This window comes from Kryptolebias marmoratus, linkage group LG9, assembly GCF_001649575.2.
Source record: "Kryptolebias marmoratus isolate JLee-2015 linkage group LG9, ASM164957v2, whole genome shotgun sequence".
Taxonomy (NCBI): Eukaryota; Metazoa; Chordata; class Actinopteri; order Cyprinodontiformes; family Rivulidae; genus Kryptolebias; species Kryptolebias marmoratus.
The window spans coordinates 9,985,355-10,005,978 of NC_051438.1; the positions used below are offsets into that span (position 1 = coordinate 9,985,355).

Below are 20,624 nucleotides of genomic sequence, written 5' to 3' on the forward strand. Positions count from 1 at the left end.
TTGAGTACCTTTAAAAAAGGAAATAAAGACCTAACATGTGAGAGATATACATATAATAATCAAAGAAAATTTGCGAACTCAAAACAATTTCTTCAGGTCTTTGTGGCTGTCAGGTCTGTTAGCCCTTGTAGCGTTCATAAGCATGATGGGTTTCTTATTAGACCTTTTCCATTTATGAATATTGAATTTTCCCAACAAAATAAAAAGTTTCAAAATAAAATCATGGTTTTTCCTCATCTTTTCTTTCACAGAACAATATATTTTTTTGTCCTGTAAATTAGCATGGTATCACCAAATAATTCTAATAAATGTTCACCTCCAGTTCCAAATAATTTCACATAAACACATTCATTAAAAAAAAGATGTAATAGTTTCAGAAACAGTAAGATACAGGATTCATCCAAATCATTTCTCTACTTTTTGAGTAATTGGTTTGTTGGATGAACTGGATGAATTATTGTAGAGTAGGCTTCTTGACCTTGTCGGTAATTAAATATTTTTGTTATTTTGGGTCCGTACAGATTTCCAATTAATGTTCCTAAATTGGTTGTTTCAGTAAAACAGGGAGAGAGCATTAACAGAGCGGTGAATCATACATCTTAAAAATTTGTTTTTCCATTTTGTTAATCTTGTATATTGATACCATTTAAAACTGAAATACAAGGTTCCTCTTTAACTGTCTGTTACACTGAAATGCGAACAGACTCGCTCCACACAGGCTGTGAACGGTCCAGCTTGTAAAGACAGGAAGGAGAGCAGAAAACCAAAACAATACTGTTTTTTTTTTTTTTTTTAACTTTAGGCCATCAGGACAAAACTGAAGAGGTACTCTAATCACATTAAATAAAACAGCAACACAATAGTGAATAGATTATAAACGATGGTCTGGAGATTAATATCTGTACTCAAACGGAAAATGGAGTTAAACTATCAAGAATTTTTGGCAGTTCCAACAACAACATCTGTCAGCACTAAAAGTCACAGGGCAGGTCATTGATTTACTCTCACTGACCAAAAAGAAATGGTCAGATTTGGACTAATTTGGACCGCATGCAGAGCAGTGATGGGTATGTACATGATTTGATTTGCAAGCAGCTGGCACCAGAAGGGAGAAATAGTGGCATGACAAGTAGAATGGTAGTGTTATCAGGTAGTTGCCAGAGTATCCAAGAGTCAGTCGAAACAATATGCGAAGGACCGCAGACACAGAGCATGCAGGATTTGTGTAGGTGCCCGGATGTGGGGCATACAGATGTCACAGTGGCCAGAGGTTGGAACCGATGAGAGCACATCAACACACAGATTGGGTTTTTCTACTAAAGAGGTTATAGCGCTGGAACACTCCCGGTGCTAGAGCTGGTTCTTAATTGGTTCTTTAAAACTCAAGTGAAGAACCAGTTTAGTTTTCTACAGCCAGAGAACCAACTTCATTAAGCCAAGTCATTAAATGGTAAATGGCTTGCACTTGTACAGCGCTTTATCTAGTCTAAGGATCCCAAAGCGCTTCACATTACAATCATTCACACATTCACACACTGATGGTGGCAAGCTACATCGTAGCCTTAGCTTCCCTGGGGTGGGCTGACAGAAGTGAGGCTGCCATCACACCGAGCCCTCTGACCACCACCAGTAGGCAAGGCGGGTGAAGTGTCTTGCCCAAGGACACAATGGCTAAAACAGACAGAGCGGGGGCTCAAACCGACAACCCTCCGGTTACAGAACAAACCCTTACCTCCTGAGTCACATGTAATGTCTCTTTTAGTAAATGATTGTTCCTCCCTTTGTTGTGTTTTGAACTTTTATTATCTCCACAGATCTCCTCACATGGTTGGTGTAAACATCTTCAGTGGATTTTTAAAATATTTTATATATATGATTACCTGTATTGTGGCAGAGCACCTGCCATCGATCTGAACATGGATGTGTGCAGTTTTACGTAAATAGGTTTTTGTGATTTCTGATCTCTGATCGTAACGCTGCTGTGAGCAGGAGCTGCTCATAGCGTTTCAAACAGGATCCATAGACAACGCTTGTGATATAAAAGAGCTGAAAATGTTTTAAAAATGATGCTTCAAACAGTGTGCATTATTTTAATTGAAAACAGTGACTGTGACGGCAGCTCTCTGCGGCGCTCTGACTCACTTTAAATACCCGACTTTCAAAAATACAGACAAACTGCAGGAGGCTAAAAGACAATGAGGTCATTTTATTCCACTGCTAATTGGACTTCTTATTTATGAAGCGGAGCATTTTGTCTTCATTTAAGCAGAGGGGAAGTGAAACTAACTTGGAGATTTTGAACATGGCCCTCGCAACGTCACCCGCAAAAAAAACAAGCAGTTCTTTGCTTTGGCCCAGCAAAAGAGTTGAGATAGCACTTATTTTCGGTACCGGAGCTTACAGTGGTGGAACAGAGGGAACTGGTGCCAAGTGAGCTCTGGCTCTGGTTTAACATGCGGGTTATCTTGAGGTCCTCCCCTGGTCAGCACAGAGCCCCAACCTTTCCCCAGTCGAACATGTGTTGGATAAGCTTGGACGTCAACACCTACCCGGTGCTGATCTGCCGGATCTCCAGGGCCAGTTACAACAGCTGTGGGCCGACTTGCTGCGGAGGAGGAAACAACAGCTGTATGACTGCTTTGCATTGAATCACTGCCTGTATCCAAGCCTGAGGGGTTGCCACACCCTACTGACGCAACACCAGGAGTGTGTCCATGCTGCCAACTCTACCATTTGATCTGATACTGTAATTACTGCAGTGCATTCACATGACCTTTAAACACTTGCAGTTTGATTTCAATTTCACCACACTGTCTTGATGATTAACTTTCTTTTTTTTGTCAGTGAGTGTATATGATACCAGCGGATGACAGGTGACAATGTAATGCGAACAGGGTTGATATAATCTGCTCTGACTTCTAGTTTTCAATGGTTTTCTTGAGTTGCAGTTGATGGTTTTTTATCCCTTCGTCACCTGCTTGTTCAGCTAAACCCCCATGCAGCTGGTTTTCACCTGTTATAAATATGACTGTGCTTCAGATTTCCAACAGAGCATTGCCTCCATAGTGATGATAGGAAACATGGCGTCAGAGCTCAGTTAAAGAGTAAGAGGTCAAACTGTTTTCCAAAGCCAAAGCGGTCTCTTTTATGCCGTTTGGAAACTGGATCGCCGTATCAAAGGTGCGATCAGACAGAGACCATTTATTTGAAACGTAAGATAATTTACCCTGTTGCAAATGAGAGAAAAAAATGTGTCTGTCTATAACTCTCAAAAAGCCTCCGTAGCTGCTGATTGGGACTGTGGAAGAACGTTAATGACAGTCAACACTATGTTAATGCCACACAGAGTCCTTCTCTTTACTATGTGTCTCCTTACACACACCTTTCAGTTGCTGCAGTAAATACCTAACTCTTCCATAAATAAGATTTTGTTTCAACATTAGGATTTTTTTTGTTTTCTTTTTTGTTATTTCTAAACAGCCTTCTATCTTTTTTTTTTTTTCAAAGAATCTCTTGAGGACTTTGTTGCTTTTATTCAGCCTAATTGAGTTCTGCGTCTGTTTGTTTCTGTTTCTACAAAGTGTTTCATGCGCAGCCCCTCTGGAGACCCTCAGTCTAGCCACGAGCTCGAGATGAAAAGTCTGTGTTTGTTTAGAAACTTACCTCTCAGTTCTGTTGCCATATTTTGCCTGTATCACAATGCCCCGTCAGAGAGCGGTGTTCTGTCGGAGGTCTGAGGCACACCCACAGTTACAGCAGGTGGACAATGACTGCAAACCCATTTATTGAACAAGTCTCAATTCCAGAGTTCCCTCTGAGCATGTGCTTGAATCCAAGGGATAGAAGTTAAAGAAATATGACCTTTTGTACAAAGCTGGTAACGTGGTCAAGCAATGAAATTTGCTTATATTTGACTGCTGACCTGGATGTAGCACAGAATCTTAAGCATTTCTTCTTCATGTTTCAACCTCTTCTGGTGGATTTTAAATGTCCCCTTATCCTAAACTTTATATTTAAAGTAAAATGCAATGTACAAGAAATGCAATAATATAGAAAAAGAAGTCTAAAATACCTCAAAAGCAATGGAAATTAGTGCTCTTGTGATTCTTGTAAGCTTTAAAATTCTACGCTTTTCTTAGTGCGATCTGAAATTTGGTGATGAGAGTTGTCAAAAATGACCAAATTATTTAAGTTGAGTTGAGCAAAACAAGTCAAGTTGGAATTTATCCAAGCTGTCACTAACTAAAAGATGGGGCACACTCTGCACAGATGACCAATCTACCACAGGGCCAACACAGAGACACGTGAAAAGACCCATGACATGCAGGAGGAGAACATTTGTATCCCACACAGAAAGATTCAAACCTGGAGACCTTCACTTTCTTCTCACAGAAGAGCTTCAACCCCAGAGTAATGTCTGGGTATTTACTGTTAAAAGTTGCTTTCTTAAAGTGCTCCTACAGCATTTCTTTTTGTTTCGGGTTGGGACTGATGTAGCAATTCAAGATTTTGAGGACTTTGACGTTCTGGTTCAGGCCTTTGACTTTGATGTAGTGATACAGACGTCTGATGGAGCAATTTGGGACTTTGACATAACGGTTCTGAACTTTGGTGTAATGGTTCAGGCAACTGATGGAGCAAATCAGGACTCTGATGAAGTGAATCAAGCCACTGCCTTAGCAATTTGGGACTTTGGAGTAGTGATTCAGGACCTTTGGGACTTTGACCTAACAATTTGGAACTGTGATTTAGCAATTCGGGACAATGACGTAGCGACCCTTAGAATATTCGTGTTATTTACTTTTTACCAAGTATTTGCTAAAATTCCTTAAACAAGTCCGGTGTGGCTAAATGACAAACCTGCTATTGTTGGTCAGTTTACGGTCAGATAACTTCACTTTTCCCTTTAGAATATGTTGACATTAAAATTCATCGTTTCATCTGTGATGGCAAGCGCCTCTTTTTTAAGCCACAGTAAACCAGATCAGAGCGAGCCATAATACTACCAGCACTGTGTTTTACAACAGTATAGAGGTACCATGTTGGAAGCCTTTTCCCTCCCTAAACATAATACTTTCATTTAAACCATAACTTTGGTTTAATTTTAAAAAATAAAAGAAAAAGAAAAAAACTTCTCTGGGACATTTTTTTTTCTAACTGACAGCAAATCATCTTTGCAGAGCTGTGCCTTTCTTCCAGCAGGAGATTATATTGTTCAGCATTTTCTTGTCAGACACTTGATTTTCTGCATGAGGATATTTTGGACATATCCATGCAGACACAACGATATTTCACCGCTGCATAAACCAAAAAAGATGATGTTGGGTTGTTGGTTTTTTTCTTCAAAAGAAAGTTGTAAACCCTTTATTAATCATAAATTGCTCCCGAATCCCTGTTGACTTTTTACTTGTGTATAAACAATCAAAGTTGTATGGGTGGTACAAAATTAAATCCTTTCAGCAGTTTTAGGAGAAATGTGTTTACACAAGGCAAAGGCCGCCTCTTTAAAATGTCTTGGCTGAGGCTGCAGGTGGATTAACTGAACAAGAGGCACTTAGTAACAATACAATGGCCTGTTCTCACTCACTGTAATCCTTGTAGGTATTGCAAGCGCTTTCATATGACTCTGCAAAGACAAACGCTACAACAAGCACCTCTCTGAAGAAGAATTTTAGCCATTCATAAAACACACAAATGTCAACCGTAAGTAGCCACCATTATTTGTTTTTATATATATCTTTTTCTGCTTCTCTCATATGCTGAGTATTTAAATTAGAATTCAATCAAAATCTGTGAACTTGTTTGGCTGAAGCTAGAGTCTTTGAAGTTTTAAAGGTTTTGGTAATACTCTTAGCGTAGCGTGTATATTTCTAATGTTTCTCGTTGTTTTCCAGGATTTAATCCAGCTGTATCATTTCTTAAACTGTATTTCCAATTTTGTATTTTGCATACCTAGTAATGGTAATTTGTAGTTTGTATCAATAAAATGGGTACTTATTGGGGATCTGAACTGCTCAACACATATCAGACACAATGACGATGTCAATGTTTTCAGCCATCATGAACACTTGTATGACAGAGTGAATCGTTAAGTCTAAAACCCACTACGGACTTCCTTTTGTGATTGTAGTCCCCACCAACCTCTTGTGATTGGATGCTCCTGGTTAAACAGAAGAATGTAAGAAAAAAAAAACTTTTATTTGGCCCTTTCGCTGTAAAGAAGCCGTCAAATTTAGCCCCGTTTGTTTCAAAGACGCAAACGGTGTCGTTTACAGAATTCGTAGTGCTGCTATTTTTCACCCACTCTGACAGCTGCTTTTTAACGGTTCTCCGGTGACTCAAACAGATGAACGGCAGGGAGCTTTCCCCCCTCTGTTTTCCTCCTGTAGATAAATGTCCGAGTTACAACGATGGATGCAGAGCTGGAGTTTGCCATTCTGCCCAGCACAAGTGGCAAACAGCTTTTTGACCAGGTACGATGCGGATGACTATCAAGCGCGTACCTGGACGTATTAAATATGATCACGACGATATTCGCTGATGTGTTTAGATCGTGAAGACGATCGGGCTGAGAGAAACGTGGTTCTTTGGCCTTCAGTATCAGGACAGCAAAGGCTACTCCACCTGGCTTAAGATGAACAAAAGGGTGAGTTAAAACTTAACGATCCTCGGTGACACTTCTTGTATAAATATTGGGATTATGATTCTGCTAAAACTAATTTGTGTCTATTTGTTTATTCTTGGTCTCCTCCTCTCTTGTGGTTTGAATCCCAGGTGACAGCTCAAGATGTGAAGAAGAACAACCCTTTGTTAATTAAGTTCAGGGCCAAGTTCTACCCTGAAGATGTGGCTGAGGAGCTGATCCAGGAGGCCACGCAGCGCCTCTTCTTTCTGCAGGTTGGAGATTATTAATCCCTTTTTTTCTTCTTGGCAATGGAGAGGATTCACACCCAAGTCATAGTACAGATCTCTGAAGTGGGGCTTTGTAGAAAAGACATAAACAATTAACATCTTACCTGTTGTGGATACAGTAGCCCTTTGAACAGCCAAAGTTCTGAGGAATATGGTACGTTCCATTTACACTCCGAAGTTGGAATTTCCAAGTTTTTCAAGTCGGAAAAATCAACAGGAACGCCTCCTGAAGTCGAAGTTTGAAAGTCAGAGCTAACCAGTCTCAATCTCAAATTCCACTATGGCTGAAAGATTATCCCAGATAATTCTTAAAAAGTTCCCAAAAACATTTTACCTGTGTGGTAAATATTTTATTGTGAATATCCAGTTTTCGTATTTCTTCAGACAAAAGTAATTTGAATAATAACCAGCAACAATGTCATCACAAATATCTATAAAAAAGTATTTTGGGTATCAACGAAGAACTTGACGGGGTGCCACTTTATCATAAAAGAGCTGAAAATGCTGAGCACAAAATACACTCCAGATTTCTGAAAGGCCCGTGACTCCTTGGAATAATACTATCTACAATTTTCATTCAGGACAGGGAGAACGTATCTGTGGATATTTAGAGCTGAGCTGATGGGAAACGTGAGGTCATTTGTCCCAGGAGGAATGACAGCTGAGGAATCTAAATTGCTTTTTCTTTGGCTGGGAAGTATTGAATTATGGATTTCTGTATTACAAATCTAGTCTAGACATTAAATGTTAAACAACAACTTGGATCATTTTAAGATGTTTTAAATTTAGTTTACCTATTAAGTTTAGTTTGTATACCTGTAATTTCTATTCTAACTTGTAAGAATGTCATTCTGACCAGAAAGAAATGTATTATTATTACCAAAAAACATAATTAGAGATAGGAGAGTAGTTTATTATATGGTATGGTTTGATTATATGATACAATAGCCTGCTCTAGAACACAAATGATACTACATTGACATCATTAATATTCTGAGTGATTTTTATCATCTATCCAAATTGAACAACTTTTTAGAAGACTTTTTCTTGTGAAACTTTGAACACGTTTACGTTGGGTCTGTGAATTCAGCTCAGAACTCGAATTAATTCGGTTTTAATCTGCGTGAGCTGAACTTTGAACCAGTTCCAGCGAGGGGTGAATTTGCACAACGTTGGTTAAAGTCCTGCGTTGCTAAAAGTATCTACCCATGTTAATGAGCACAACAATTAGCAAAACCTGCTGCTTTTCCAGCTCGAAACTGGAGCCCAACTAATTTGTTGGTGGAATCATTTCTAGATCCAAGTTCTGACTTTCAAGACAAATGAAAAAAACTGCAATTGAGTTGAATTCTGGTGGGACTGATGAGCTAATGGCTTGTCTGAGCAGGGCCAAGACTAGAGTGGATCAGTGCTGTCTAAAAAGATCAGAGAGGTTCAGGCAAACCGTGTAACGAACATTTCCACCACCGTTGTTTGTGCTTCATGGTCAGTTTGTTAGATGTGATATTTGTACTGGAAGTGCTCCAGGCCACATTAAAAGGGCTACGGCTTCTATGCAAAAGTATATTAAATGGCGTTCACATGAACTACTATCAAGATTTTAAGAGTGGAGAATTTTTTTTTCTTTTTAGGATGACAGCAATCAGCTTAAACTAGTCCTTAGCTCGTCAATCCGATCAAAATTAAACTTTGCTTCTCCAAATGGAGCTAAGTTATTAATTGTTCATAACTTTTCCACAATACCCCACTTCAGAAGATCTGAGCTGTCGCTTTAATCCCCAAATTATTCAGACAGAAGCAATGGTTACGTTGTGTCAAGAGGGGATCTACATGAACCACAGAGGAAATATTAAACAAAGAATCTTAATCAAAACAAAACGTGAAAGCTGTGGGTCTTTTATGGTGACTCATGCACATCAACCAAATTATCACAGGGCTGTTTTTTTATTGTTTGTTTTTTTTATGAGGGAGTTTTAATGAACACAGGAACTAGATCCATGTGAATAAAGTAAACACCGTAGCACATGGTTGGTTTCTCTGTGCGTGAGAAACAAGAAAGCCACCACCGTGTGCCGTTACGTTCCTGTCTTTAGGTAAAAGAGAGCATCCTAAACGACGACATGTACTGTCCACCCGAGACTGCGGTGCTCCTGGCCTCGTACGCCGTTCAGGTCAAACATGGAGATTACAGGAAGGATTATCACGTTCCAGGGTACCTCACCAAGGAGAAGCTGCTGGCACAGAGGTAGAGCATCCCGTGCATATAAGTAAAAAAAAGAAAAGAAAAGAAAGAAAAGTTCAACTTAATTCCAGTTTTAGTTGCCAGAATTCTAATCGGTTCGTCCTTTTTTCTGCTAACACCAGGGTTTTGGAGCAGCACAAGCTGAATAAGAATCAGTGGGAGGAAAGAATCCAGGTGTGGCATGAAGAGCACAAGGGAATGCCAAGGTACTGAAACCTTACTACAGAAAGTGCAAGTGGGCTTTTCTCTGTCTTTTTTTCTGTTTTTAAAATTTTCGTTTATTTTTGCAAGCTGGTCTTCTGCATCTCATTAATCTGTGGTTGCGCTGCAGAGAGGACGCCATGGTGGAGTACCTGAAGATAGCCCAGGACCTGGAGATGTACGGGGTCAACTACTTCAACATTAAGAACAAGAAAGGCTCAGAGCTGTGGCTGGGAGTCGATGCTCTGGGGCTGAACATCTACGACAAAAAGGACAAGTAATTTGACGACTTGCATGTCAGAAATTCGAATTCTGAAAGGAGTGCTGCAAAGTTTGTTTGACATCCCCCCAATTCATCTGATCTGATTATTACAATTGTTTCAGTTTTTTTTCTCAACTCCAAAGCCACGCTGGTGTTGGCATTTAAGATTCTGAGTGAAGTATGCCGTAAAATATTTGTATTCTCATACAACTAAGCATTTGCATGAGCTCCACTTTGCTTTGAGTGGCAAATTATTTCAACTGACATGGCGGACATGTTATTGCCGCTTTGGGTATTTTTGCATGACGATGTTGTTAATTCAAGGAGGAGTGGCTTCATTCTCACAAAACTCTTATTCTTGTTTTATTTTGTAATATCAATATGCTGAAGTATGGTAAACTGCACACTGTGATGAATATATATAAAAGGATTCAAATGTTTCTACAGGATGACTCCAAAGATCGGCTTCCCCTGGAGTGAGATCAGAAACATTTCATTCAATGACAAGAAATTTGTCATCAAGCCAATAGACAAGAAATCCCCGGTAAGCAAATAAAACAAGATCAATAGATTCTATTAAGGGTTTTAATGCAGTGCGCTGCATGTCCAGGGCCATAATAAAGTGGGAGATAAATTGGTGGAAGTTTTTGAAATGAGCGCTGAAGCAACCTCGTTACTGTTCGCCTCTTAGTCTTCTGTTTCTATTATGATTTTCAGTTCATTAATCCTCCTGCAGCTTTAAAATACATCAGAACATACAGTTTGATCGAAAACAATGACTCTTGGTAGCAGTATGTTATACAGCATGGATAAAATTTACAAAAAAGCTGCCTTTTTTTTAAACATATACAGTACAACAATCAGATTTTAGTGAAACAAGCGAGGAAACTACCAATACTCTGAGCTCTACAGCTCAGATATACTTAGCAGTATTAACATCATTCAAAGTTTAAAAGAGTCATAAAGAGTTGGAATGTACATGACTGAAATGGCATTTTGATTTCTCTAATGGCTTTTTCACGATCACAGTTTAGGCGTAGTCGATTTTTTATTATTATTTTTTTAATGATGACTTTTGAGTGGTCTGAACTTTCCAAAATCTTTGCAAACAAACTCTTCTTCCCTTCACAAACTTTACACTTTCACAGTTTATACATCAAAACGTCGGCATTTCAGTCCTCTTTTACCAAAGTCTGTGTCTCACTGCTGTAGGACTTTTAGGACTTTGAGGAAATCTCCCCAGAGCTCAGAGGTCAGAGGTCACACATCCAAACTCTCATTAACTTCCTTTGTATCTGAGGTCAGAATTTTTTAATATATTTAAATTTAGTGGTTCTTTGTTATTTAGTTAGAGTATTTATTATCTTTGCATGAGCAGGTTTTTAAATAATGAAAAAAAAAAGCCCAACATTCTCACAACAATCTTTTAAAGTCTTCTAAGAGATGCAAATACGCTGTTTTTTTTCTCACTGTAAACAGGAGGTGTGACAGAAACCCATTTGTCGCCGCCGAAAAGATCAATTTGCAAAAGCATTAATTACAGCAACTAGAGTCTCACCAGCAGCTGCTACTTGATCTCATTTGCAGCGATGAGTTCAGCCCCTCCGCCCGTCTTTTGACTCCATGCCCAGATTTCAGGAATCATCCAAGAGCCTGTGGGGAGAAATAAAAAATAATAAAAAAAAATCTTCAAACATAAAATTGTTTTTAAGATCTTTTTAAGTCATTCTTTATAAAATACATATAACTGAAGAAAAAAAACAAACCCCGATCTGTTTACATGTCATTATGGCTGATCACATTTGTGGATTTGTTTGCTCTAGGACTTTGTTTTCTATGTTCCCCGTCTCCGCATCAACAAGCGCATCCTGGCGTTGTGCATGGGCAATCACGACCTGTACATGCGCCGGCGCAAGCCCGACACCATCGAGGTGCAGCAGATGAAGGCCCAGGCCAGGGAGGAGAAGAACAAGAGGCAAATGGAGAGGTACGGAGGAGAGGGGAAGACATAATAAAGGTCCTTTATTCTGTTTTCTTCTTCTTTTTTTTTTTTTTTTACAAACAGTTTACACTGTGTTCCCTCTACTTTAAGGTGGGGGGTGGGGGGGACTGTCAGAATAAAGTTTTCTCCTTTTTTTTTTTTATCACATGTGTATTTATGCACAATTCTCCCTGTCAGGGCTCTGCTCGAGAGTGAGAAAAAAAAGCGAGAAAACGCAGAGAAGGAAACGGAGAAGATTGCTCGGGAGACCATGGAGCTGATGGAAAGATTGAGGCAGATTGAAGAGCAGACAAAGAGAGCTCAAGATGGTCTGACAACCCTCTGAATACAAATGTTTATTAACTTTCAGCTTTGCTTTTTTTTCTTGTCTGTTTAAGAACATCCAAGAAGTAGATATGACTCGGGGATTGCCATGAAGTTGTATTGTTTAGGCCTGTTTTGGAGTTGGGGGTAGATGTGTACATGTGAATGTTTTTTTTATTTTTTTTGTTTTATATATATATATATATTTTTTTGTTTGTTTTGTTTTTTTTCAGAGCTGGAGGAGCAGACTCGGAGGGTGCTTGAGTTGGAGAAGGAAAGAACGACCGCTCAGGAGGAGGCAGAGCGTCTGGACAAAGACCACAGAGCTGCAGTGGAGGCTAAAGCAGCCCTGCTACACGACTCTGAAACCCAGATCAACAGCCAGGAAAACCTGGTGCTGGTGCGCAAAACGCTAATTTCACTGTTATTCCTTTTCAATTGGACAGATTAAATACGAGTGGAGCCTCTCCAAATACAAAGCATTTTTCAGTAAATTTGTCAGAAATTTTCTGATTTTCAGAACCATTAAGTCCTCAAAGCCAAAAACTGTTTTGCTCATGAAGAAAAATTGAAATGATTTGATTCTCTTTCCCGTTTTTTTTTTTTTTTTTAAATCTTCATCCAATCATCCAAAACATAGCAGTCATAAAAACGTATACTGTGGCACGTCCACCCCATGGACACACATACACACACACACACACACTTATTCTTCCTTGCACACTTCACACGCAGAGGCGGAGCACAATGACCTGAGATCAGAAGCACTCTTAACTCTTTCTTCCATTTGTGTGCATGGTTGTGCAGGCCACTGAGCTGGCAGAGCTTACCTCTAAGATCTCCCAGCTGGAAGATGCCAAGAAGAAAAAGGACGAGGAGGCGAAGCGATGGCAGAAAAGGGTGAGAGAAAATTAAAGAACCACAAGAGGCATGGAGTATGAATCGAACATGAGCAAAGGAAGATGTGTGATGCCAGGACTGTGCAAAATGGGAGCAGGTTATTTGTCAAAGACTGGTATATTGTGAATAAATTATATCAATGTTGCCTCCAAACACCATAGTTGGCTAAAGAAAACTACTAAATGTAAATGAAAATTCCTCTGAGGGGTTATGAAACGGGCGTGCAAATGAGAAATAATACACAGAGTTGTTATCTCTGCACTTTAATGATGTGTGGCACCGCTGATCTTAATCTGGAAAATTCAGATTTCGTTTTTTTATTTATTACTTATTAAAAGGTGCCAGCGCAGAAGCAGTGAAGCACTCTTATGTTTGGCCGTTATTCTTCTGTTACCGTCACAACTTTTGACTCTTTAAGTCTGAAAAAGAAAACGTACAAACAGAAAATATTTTTGCGAAATGTGCGAGTCGATTAGGAATACTGTGCTATGATATGGCATTAAAAAAAGCTAACACTTTCCCCATACACATCATTGGGATTTTAGCAAAACAAATGAGAAAACCCAGCTGTCTTTGGAGCTCTAAAGGTCAAACATTTACCAGATTGGAAACATCGTTTAAAGTTTAGGCTGAGATTTTGACTTTTTTTTCCACAATCCTGCCTTAACTCTGATGATTTTTAGAGGTTTTTACCACGAAATGTTCAACTAGTGATGATACCAAACCAGCTTTTGAGCTATCTGAATTTCCTGTTTTCTTTGAATTTTTCCACTTTCCACTTCTTATGCAGTTCATACATCAAAATGTTGGTTTTTTTTGCCTCTCACTGCTGCGGGACTTAGGGTTCCATCTCACTGGACTGCACAGTTGGGGAATAGTAGGAGATACAAAAGATGTGTGAAAATACACTTTTTTTTTTTTTTTACTCAGAAAAATACTGCATTAAGTTTTATACCCTGTAAAATTTGGGACAAGATTTACCAGGAGTTTGCGTACATTTTGCCAAAAGAAAAAAAAATACTGTAGAATTATGGAAACTATACTGAACAAAAATATAAACGCAACACTTTTGTGTTTGCTCTCATTTTTCATGAGCTGAATTCAAAGATCTAAGACTTTTTTTTATATATACAATAGGCCTTTTTCTCTAAAATATTGTTCACAAATTTGTATAAATCTGTGTTAGTAAAATGTGCAGTTTTATCACACAGGACAATGACACAAATTTTGAGGAAGCGTGCAGTTGGCATGCTGACTGCAGGAAAGAGCTGTTGCCCGTGAATTGAAAGTTCATTTCTCTACCATAAGTCGTCTCCAAAGGCGTTTCAGATCATTTGGCAGTACTTCCAACCAGCCTCACAACCACAGACCACATATAAACACACCATTCCAGGACCTCCACATCCAAGATCGTCTGTCAATCGGTTTGCACAACCAAAGAATAAAACTGCACATTTTACAGCAGCCTTTTATGGTGGCCAGCCTACGGCTCACCTGGGCAATACTCATGCTGTCTAATCAGCATCTTGATACGCCACACCTGTGAGGTGGATGGATTATCTCTGCAAAGAAGTGCTCACTAACACAGATTTACACAAATCTGTGTTAGAGTTCAGCTCATGGAAAATGGGAGCAAAAACAAGAAAAAAGAGCTGTGTTTATATTTTTGTTCAGTACTAACTGAGAAGGGTTTGAGACAGGTTACCAGCAGATGGTGGGCACTGTGAGCATGTGTGTGCTGGTTTATATTTCAGATTTACAAAACTCGGGAATATCAAAATATTTGGAATTTAAACATGTATTTAAAACCTGTTATTCATTTGTTGGGGTTTGTCTCATTTTTTTGACTGTGTTTCCTCATCCAAGGAAACTGAGAACCCTCACAATTGTTTCAAGTCGTCTTTGAGACTCCCTCTTGAAAGCTGTTTCATAATTTGTCCCGAACAGTCGCAGCCCAGTGATACGCCAGCTTTACGGCTTTGTCTGAAATCCCTCAGAGTGCGCACGTCCAAACTCCCATTGACTTCCACCGTATCTAAACTCAGAGAAGGGGCCTTTCAACTTGTCATATCTGCTCCATAAAACACTCTGGAGACACGTGACAACTAGAAGCATCTTCCACTCATTGTTTGGGAATTATTTCAGTGAAACTTATACCTTGTTTTGCACAGTGACTGTTTGTTTGAGGCTTACTGTCTGCTCTGTTTTCTGTCTGCCTGTCTCATTAAGAGAGAATGAGAGGGAGTGAGAGACACAGATATATGGTTACCACTGTGATCCTAATGAGCGACTGGCCGCAGCTTTTGCAGTTTTCATGATCTCGGCTCCCTTTACGCATCTCATGCATCAGCATTTTGTCAGCTTTGATTATTATAAAAGTAATCCCCAAATTACTGTTGGGCTTCAGAGTAGAAAGTTGATAATGTTGGAATTTCAGGCAGTCGTTGCACCGATCCTTCAGAAATGTTCTAGCTTTCTAATGAACAAGTTAGCCAGAGCTGAATATATTGCTGTGAATGAAATGCCAGGTGTCACCAAAGTTCATTCAATAATTTATTACTTTCACCGAGTAAAACAGTGACTTTCCCCGTATTTGGAGCTTTTCGTACGAGGGCTTTAATATCCAACCACAAGACTCTCATGCAAGTTGTGTCTGTTGGCAGGCGGGGATGGTAGAGGCCGATTTGGAGCGAACCAAAGAGGAGCTGAAGACTAAACTGATGGGCGTCCAAATCCAGAATTCCGTCCACCCTCAAATACTTGAACACGACGAGACGGATGAGAGCAGCGCAGAGGCGAGCGCTGAGCTGACTTCCCCGTGCACGGTCCAAGACCGCAGCGAGGAGGAGCGGGTAACTGAGACGCAGAAGAACCAGAGGCTGCAGAAAAACCTCAAGGTAAGCAGGAGCCCTGGAAACGGACTCGGGCTTTGCTTTGCGCTCAGAGGTTAACGGCTCCGCAGCTGCCTGCAGCTCCTCAGAGTGCAGGCGAATTTATTTAAAAAGCCAGAAAATTGCTTCCTGACAAAGATGTTTTGTAAATTAAAAAGCACTTTTTGGGGGTGAAGGTTGAGACAAATGTGGAAGCAGGCGAATGGCAGTGGTTTTTTACCAGTCAATGGGTGAAAAGAACAACCAGAACAAAGCTGCATTGGGATAAATTAAAAACAACAACTTTATTCTAATTACCAAGGTTTAGCTTTAACAACAAATGGCCACTTTAGTTAGCTTGGTTCGAACAACACTGGGCCAACATGACTGCATGGGATGCAACATTTACTTACCTTCTTCCTACAGAAGTACTTCAATGTAACGACTTTTATTAAGCGTGTTAAAACTGCATTCTGACATACCGAACCTGCAAAAGATGACGCGTTATTATGTTTATATGAGTGTTGGAGTTTTAAAAGAAAGCTGCTGTCTGCAGTAGTATCTCTCATTTTGACTGGAAATTGTTAAACAAGTTCATGTAAACACAATGAACGGCGGCGAGGTCTAAAACGCTGCCTACGTCTGAGTCAGCTCCGCAGCCTCTGCAGGTTCTTGTCTCAGGTTAACCAGTTTTTAGTCTGAAAACCAATTTAGTGTGTGTCGTAAATGGTTTGGTAGGTTCTCTGCTGTTTGTTTTTTTTTTTTTTTGTGTTTTTTTTTTTCCGCTGAGGTTTTTAACTCCCATGTAAAGATGTCAGAGCAATTACTTTCACAAATTGTGCTGCGCCAGAACTAAGTGCACTTTGCCTAATTAAACATCATTGCACTGGTGCATTATCGCTGTTTTCCGTTCCATCCAAGGTGCGGATCTCGTCGGTGGCCTCTGTGTCTCACAGCCGGAACAAGATATCATGTTGTTTATGTGACTCAAAAAAAAAAAAACACACAAAATGAGCTTAACGGCTATCGACAATAGAGTGTTTTCAGACAGAGATGAGAAAGTACGGGAGAGTCTGAAGCAAAAAGGATTTTTTTTTTTCATTTCTTCTTCTCCTGCTCCTTCTTTTTTCCAGTTCCTGAGCACCGAGCTGGCCAGAGCTGTGGACGAGAGCAAAAAGACCCCCAACGACCTGATCCACGCTGAGAACGTGAGGGCAGGCCGTGACAAATACAAGACCCTGCGTCTGATCCGTCGGGGCAACACAAAACAGCGCATTGATGAGTTTGAGTCCATGTGAGACGGTTTTCTGATTGCCCACTCAGGCTGAAAGCAGAATGAGGATAGATGATAAATATGATTTTTTTTTTTCTTAAAAAAAAAAGACGTAGGTGCTGATTTATTTGTATTTTTGTTGTTGTTGTTATAATGTGACAGCAAATTATTTATCATGCTGTGTCGTGTTACCTTTAATCTTCCATAACGTTTCCTTTGAGAGGATTTCACTTGGAGAATTACAGTTGCTTGTAAAAATAGGTCACATGTTTTTTTTTTTTAAATATTGCACAAACAAAAAAAAAAGAACATCCTCTGTCTGGTCCAGAGTTGTAAACGTATATCATATGCCCTGATTTCAGTTGTCCTTGACAATGAGATTAGACACAACTACAGTTTTAGAATTTATCTGAAAACAATGTTAGCTGATTGATGGCGTTTGAGGGGATCGCTGTTATTCCAAAGTACGCAGAAATCCTCTTTTGTTCCTCTTAGAAATAATAATAAAAAAAAAAACAAAAACAAAGAAGCACAATCGGTGTTCTGTGTGTGTGCATCGGTTTCCATATGAATGAGTGAGCATCACCTTCAATGTGTCTAACGAAGCATTTTGTCACCAATTATCACTTTTTTAAAAAATAGTTTTTGTATAATGACAAAAAAGAAATTGTACTGGAATTTACAAAATCATCTTTCATCACTGCACTCCTGCATAAATTAGGGGTTTTAGAGACAAACCAGAGCATTTAGCCAACATTTTCTATTTATTTTAATGAACAACAATCAAACCGTGAGTGTGTTCTTGGGCTATTTTTTTTTTTTTTTTTTAGTTCAGTTTTATAAACTGCTCCTACTGTCTGCACTTGTTCTGCACAAAAACAAGGAGAAGGAAGGTTTTAGCCTGGCTTTTACGCAAGCCAATATTTAAAGGGATATTCCGCCCATTTTAAAGTGTGGTTCTGCGTGAAAGTTATGAACAATAAATCTCCTATTTATTGTAGGTTGCTCTTCGAGTGAGCTCTATTTAAAACATTTAGAGCCGTTTGTGCAAATGCTATTTCATAAACCTTTCCCACACTGTCGTTAGCACTTTACACTGTTATATCAACAGAAATAATGTGAAACTCTGACGGGAAAAGCCCACACTTGCGCCGGATTATATTAGTTCTTGCAAATGACCACAAAATTCTACACGGAAAAGCAGTTTTTAAGAAAATAATGACACCGTACAAGTCTATACAGCAGCGTCTGCATAAAGCACTGGGAAAATTTTTACCTTGGCGTCACTTTAAAACAAATGTTTTGCAACTGAGTCCGCTGGGATCAGTCATTGTTAGCTTATTAGCATTATTAGCGATACGATCTAAGAGAACACACTTCCAAAACGAACAGCTACCGCCTTAAAACACCTTAAATCTTTAAAGGTTCGTAGTGATTTATGTAAACACCGTAAGTTAAACATTTGAAACAACACCTGTTTTCACGTTTAGGCAGAAAAAAGTGAGATTCCTGCTGGAATTGACCCCCAGGAAGTGCCAACGCTAGCTGTTGCTGCTGCTGTTCCTGTCTGCAAATATATATATATATATAATATGTAGCGAGAAACTGAAAGGTTTGTGAGACTGTGTTTGCGTGAGCTGCTAAGATGTATTTATTTTTTTAAATTAGAGTCATTTTACAAAAAGGCAGCAAGCCACTTTGGAGCTGTTAGCTGTTAGCTTGTCGTTCCTGTCGAACATAAACTCTGCACCTTAAAACTCAGCTCGTCCAAAGAGATATATCTACAGCAGGTGAGATACTGTTTATGATTTTTTCACAGAACCGCACTTTAAAATGGGCGGGATACCTACTGAACTTTTTTTTTTTTACTTGATATCATTTTTATCTTAATGGTAGAAGGATTAAAAACAAGCTTATGTAACGGCAGTAAAATTAAACGTAAATAAAAATAGGCGGGTCACTTCAGTCCAGCTGACACACACACACACACACACACACGTCTGCGCGAACATGTGGCCGGCGACAAGAGGATTGAGGGTCTAATCGTTCGCTGATCTCGCGAGACCTGCTTGAGTTGCGCACGCGAGCGACGAGAGGGCGACCCGCTAGGTTCTCAATTGACAGAATAACAAGTTAGGTTGGGGCTGGCCGCGGCGCGCGGGGCTGTTGTTCAGCTGTGTAAGCCGAGCAAAGTAGCCAAGTAAAGTTCAAAGTCCTCCTCCTCCGTCTCTATCAGCTCTATTAGGTTAATTTTAGTCGCTTGTGCGCAACACGAAGCTCCGGACCGGGAAGAAAAAAGGTTACTTTGTAAAACAAAAAAAAAAAGTTATGCAGCTCTCTTCATTCGCAGATCAGGTCGGCGGGACGTCCCTTCCCCTCAGCAACGTCGTCGACTGATCTGAGTTCTTCCCCTCAGCTGAGACGCATGAGCGGAGTCTCATTCAGGAGGCGTCTACTCGCCGGGAGAGAAGAAGAAGAAGAGAGAGAAAAAAAAGTGTTTGCTTTGCTCTGCGCGCGCCGCGCCGAAACTCCAAGGACGCTGAAGGGAGCTGGAGGAGATGGCATTTCGCTCGAGCCTGTCCGGCAGAGAGGAGGCGTCTTTGGTCATGGCCGAGAGGGAGGGCTTGGACGCGGCGGAGACCTGCGCGTGCCCGACGATTGAGCTGAGCAGAGCCGTGTCCGTGTCTCTGGGTCTGGACCCGGTGTCGTCTCCGCTCGGGAGCATGAACCCCGGCGGCGGAGGCGGCGGAGGGGGCGCCTACGCGGACTGCGACCCCGCGCCGGAGTTGTTGGGGCCGCCTGGAAGTCTGAGCTCGGACGGAGGCAGCCTCCGGGAGGACGACTTCGGGGAGGTGTGCCACGGCATGCGGCAGGTGAGCTGCATGGATCTGTTCCGCTCCGGCGACGCGGACGGCGCGCAGACCGCCGCGGCGCGCGGCTCCGTCATCTCCAGGTTCGTCGCCAAGGAGCCCGGCGTGTTCGGAGAGCTCCCGGCCGCCTCTCCCGTGGTGCCCGTGAAGCCGTACGCGGCGTACTCCGCCGAGTCGAACCTGTACAGGGACGCGCAGGGAGGCGTTTGGTGCGCAAACGAGCGCGCGTACAGCGAGCCGCACAGAGCCGACGGACCCAGCGTGTTGTGCAAATACTGTAACTGCGCGCAGAGCACTCTGGAGTCCAGACGAGTCTGCGACTGCCTGTGGTACAGGCGAGCGGGCGAGCCGGGGGTGAGAGGGGCCATGCAAGCGGCCGCGGCACAGGCGTACGGCCAAGTGGAAAGTTACCCAGACGCGAATCCTCAAGGGCAAAGCACTTTTTCCACGATCAAGAGCGAGCCTGCAGTCTGGGTGGACTGCACGGATCGCGGTTTCAGGTAAATGAGTCCGGACTTGTTTGTTCCTCAGCCCCTCCTGCCACTTTCATTCTTTATTTCTTCCTATTTTTTGCAAGCGTTCTCTCTTCTAATCAGCTCCTAATCAAAAACAAATAAAAGATCAGAGAGGGCAGTAAGGGTGCACGCTTCAGTGCATCACTTTCTGCCAAAGCTGAAGTGGATTGTCACATTTTGCACAAATAAAACCTGAGTGGGGTCTTGTTTCTGTGAGCGGCCCTGACTTTGCATTGATACACTGTAGAGCCCGTCATATTCAGCCCCCCCACCC

At 41.0% G+C, this 20,624-nt stretch overlaps 2 protein-coding genes across 3 annotated transcripts in view; both read left to right on the forward strand.

Moving 5' to 3' along the window:
• Nucleotides 1–5,603: 5,603 nt before the first annotated feature.
• On the forward strand, nucleotides 5,604–17,304 carry LOC108237973 (moesin). The gene is made up of 14 exons (XM_017419727.3): nucleotides 5,604–5,703; nucleotides 6,390–6,473; nucleotides 6,551–6,646; nucleotides 6,775–6,897; nucleotides 9,006–9,157; nucleotides 9,277–9,360; nucleotides 9,486–9,632; nucleotides 10,065–10,161; nucleotides 11,441–11,604; nucleotides 11,797–11,927; nucleotides 12,156–12,322; nucleotides 12,730–12,822; nucleotides 15,486–15,719; nucleotides 16,826–17,304. Exons 1-14 carry the CDS (start codon nucleotides 5,695–5,697, stop codon nucleotides 16,988–16,990), a joined length of 1,746 nt encoding a protein of 581 aa, XP_017275216.1. The 5' UTR covers nucleotides 5,604–5,694; the 3' UTR covers nucleotides 16,991–17,304.
• Nucleotides 17,305–19,074: 1,770 nt separating this feature from the next.
• Nucleotides 19,075–20,624, forward strand: part of LOC108237972 (androgen receptor) — a 13,417-nt gene continuing 11,867 nt past the window's right edge. Inside the window, exon 1 of one of the 2 annotated variants that reach the window (XM_017419726.3) lies at nucleotides 19,075–20,335. In XM_017419726.3, coding sequence (XP_017275215.1) covers nucleotides 19,524–20,335 — 812 coding nt within the window. In that variant the 5' untranslated portion in view covers nucleotides 19,075–19,523. The remainder of the gene's footprint in view (nucleotides 20,336–20,624) is intronic. The other variant, XM_025006708.2, reaches the window with a different exon arrangement.

Excerpts from the sequence above, each read along its gene's own strand:
- LOC108237973 (XM_017419727.3), top strand. Across the intron at positions 6,474-6,550 it reads GCAAACAGCTTTTTGACCAG|ATCGTGAAGACGATCGGGCT; the intron begins GTACGATGCGGA and ends TGATGTGTTTAG. Across the intron at positions 6,898-9,005 it reads AGCGCCTCTTCTTTCTGCAG|GTAAAAGAGAGCATCCTAAA; the intron begins GTTGGAGATTAT and ends TCCTGTCTTTAG.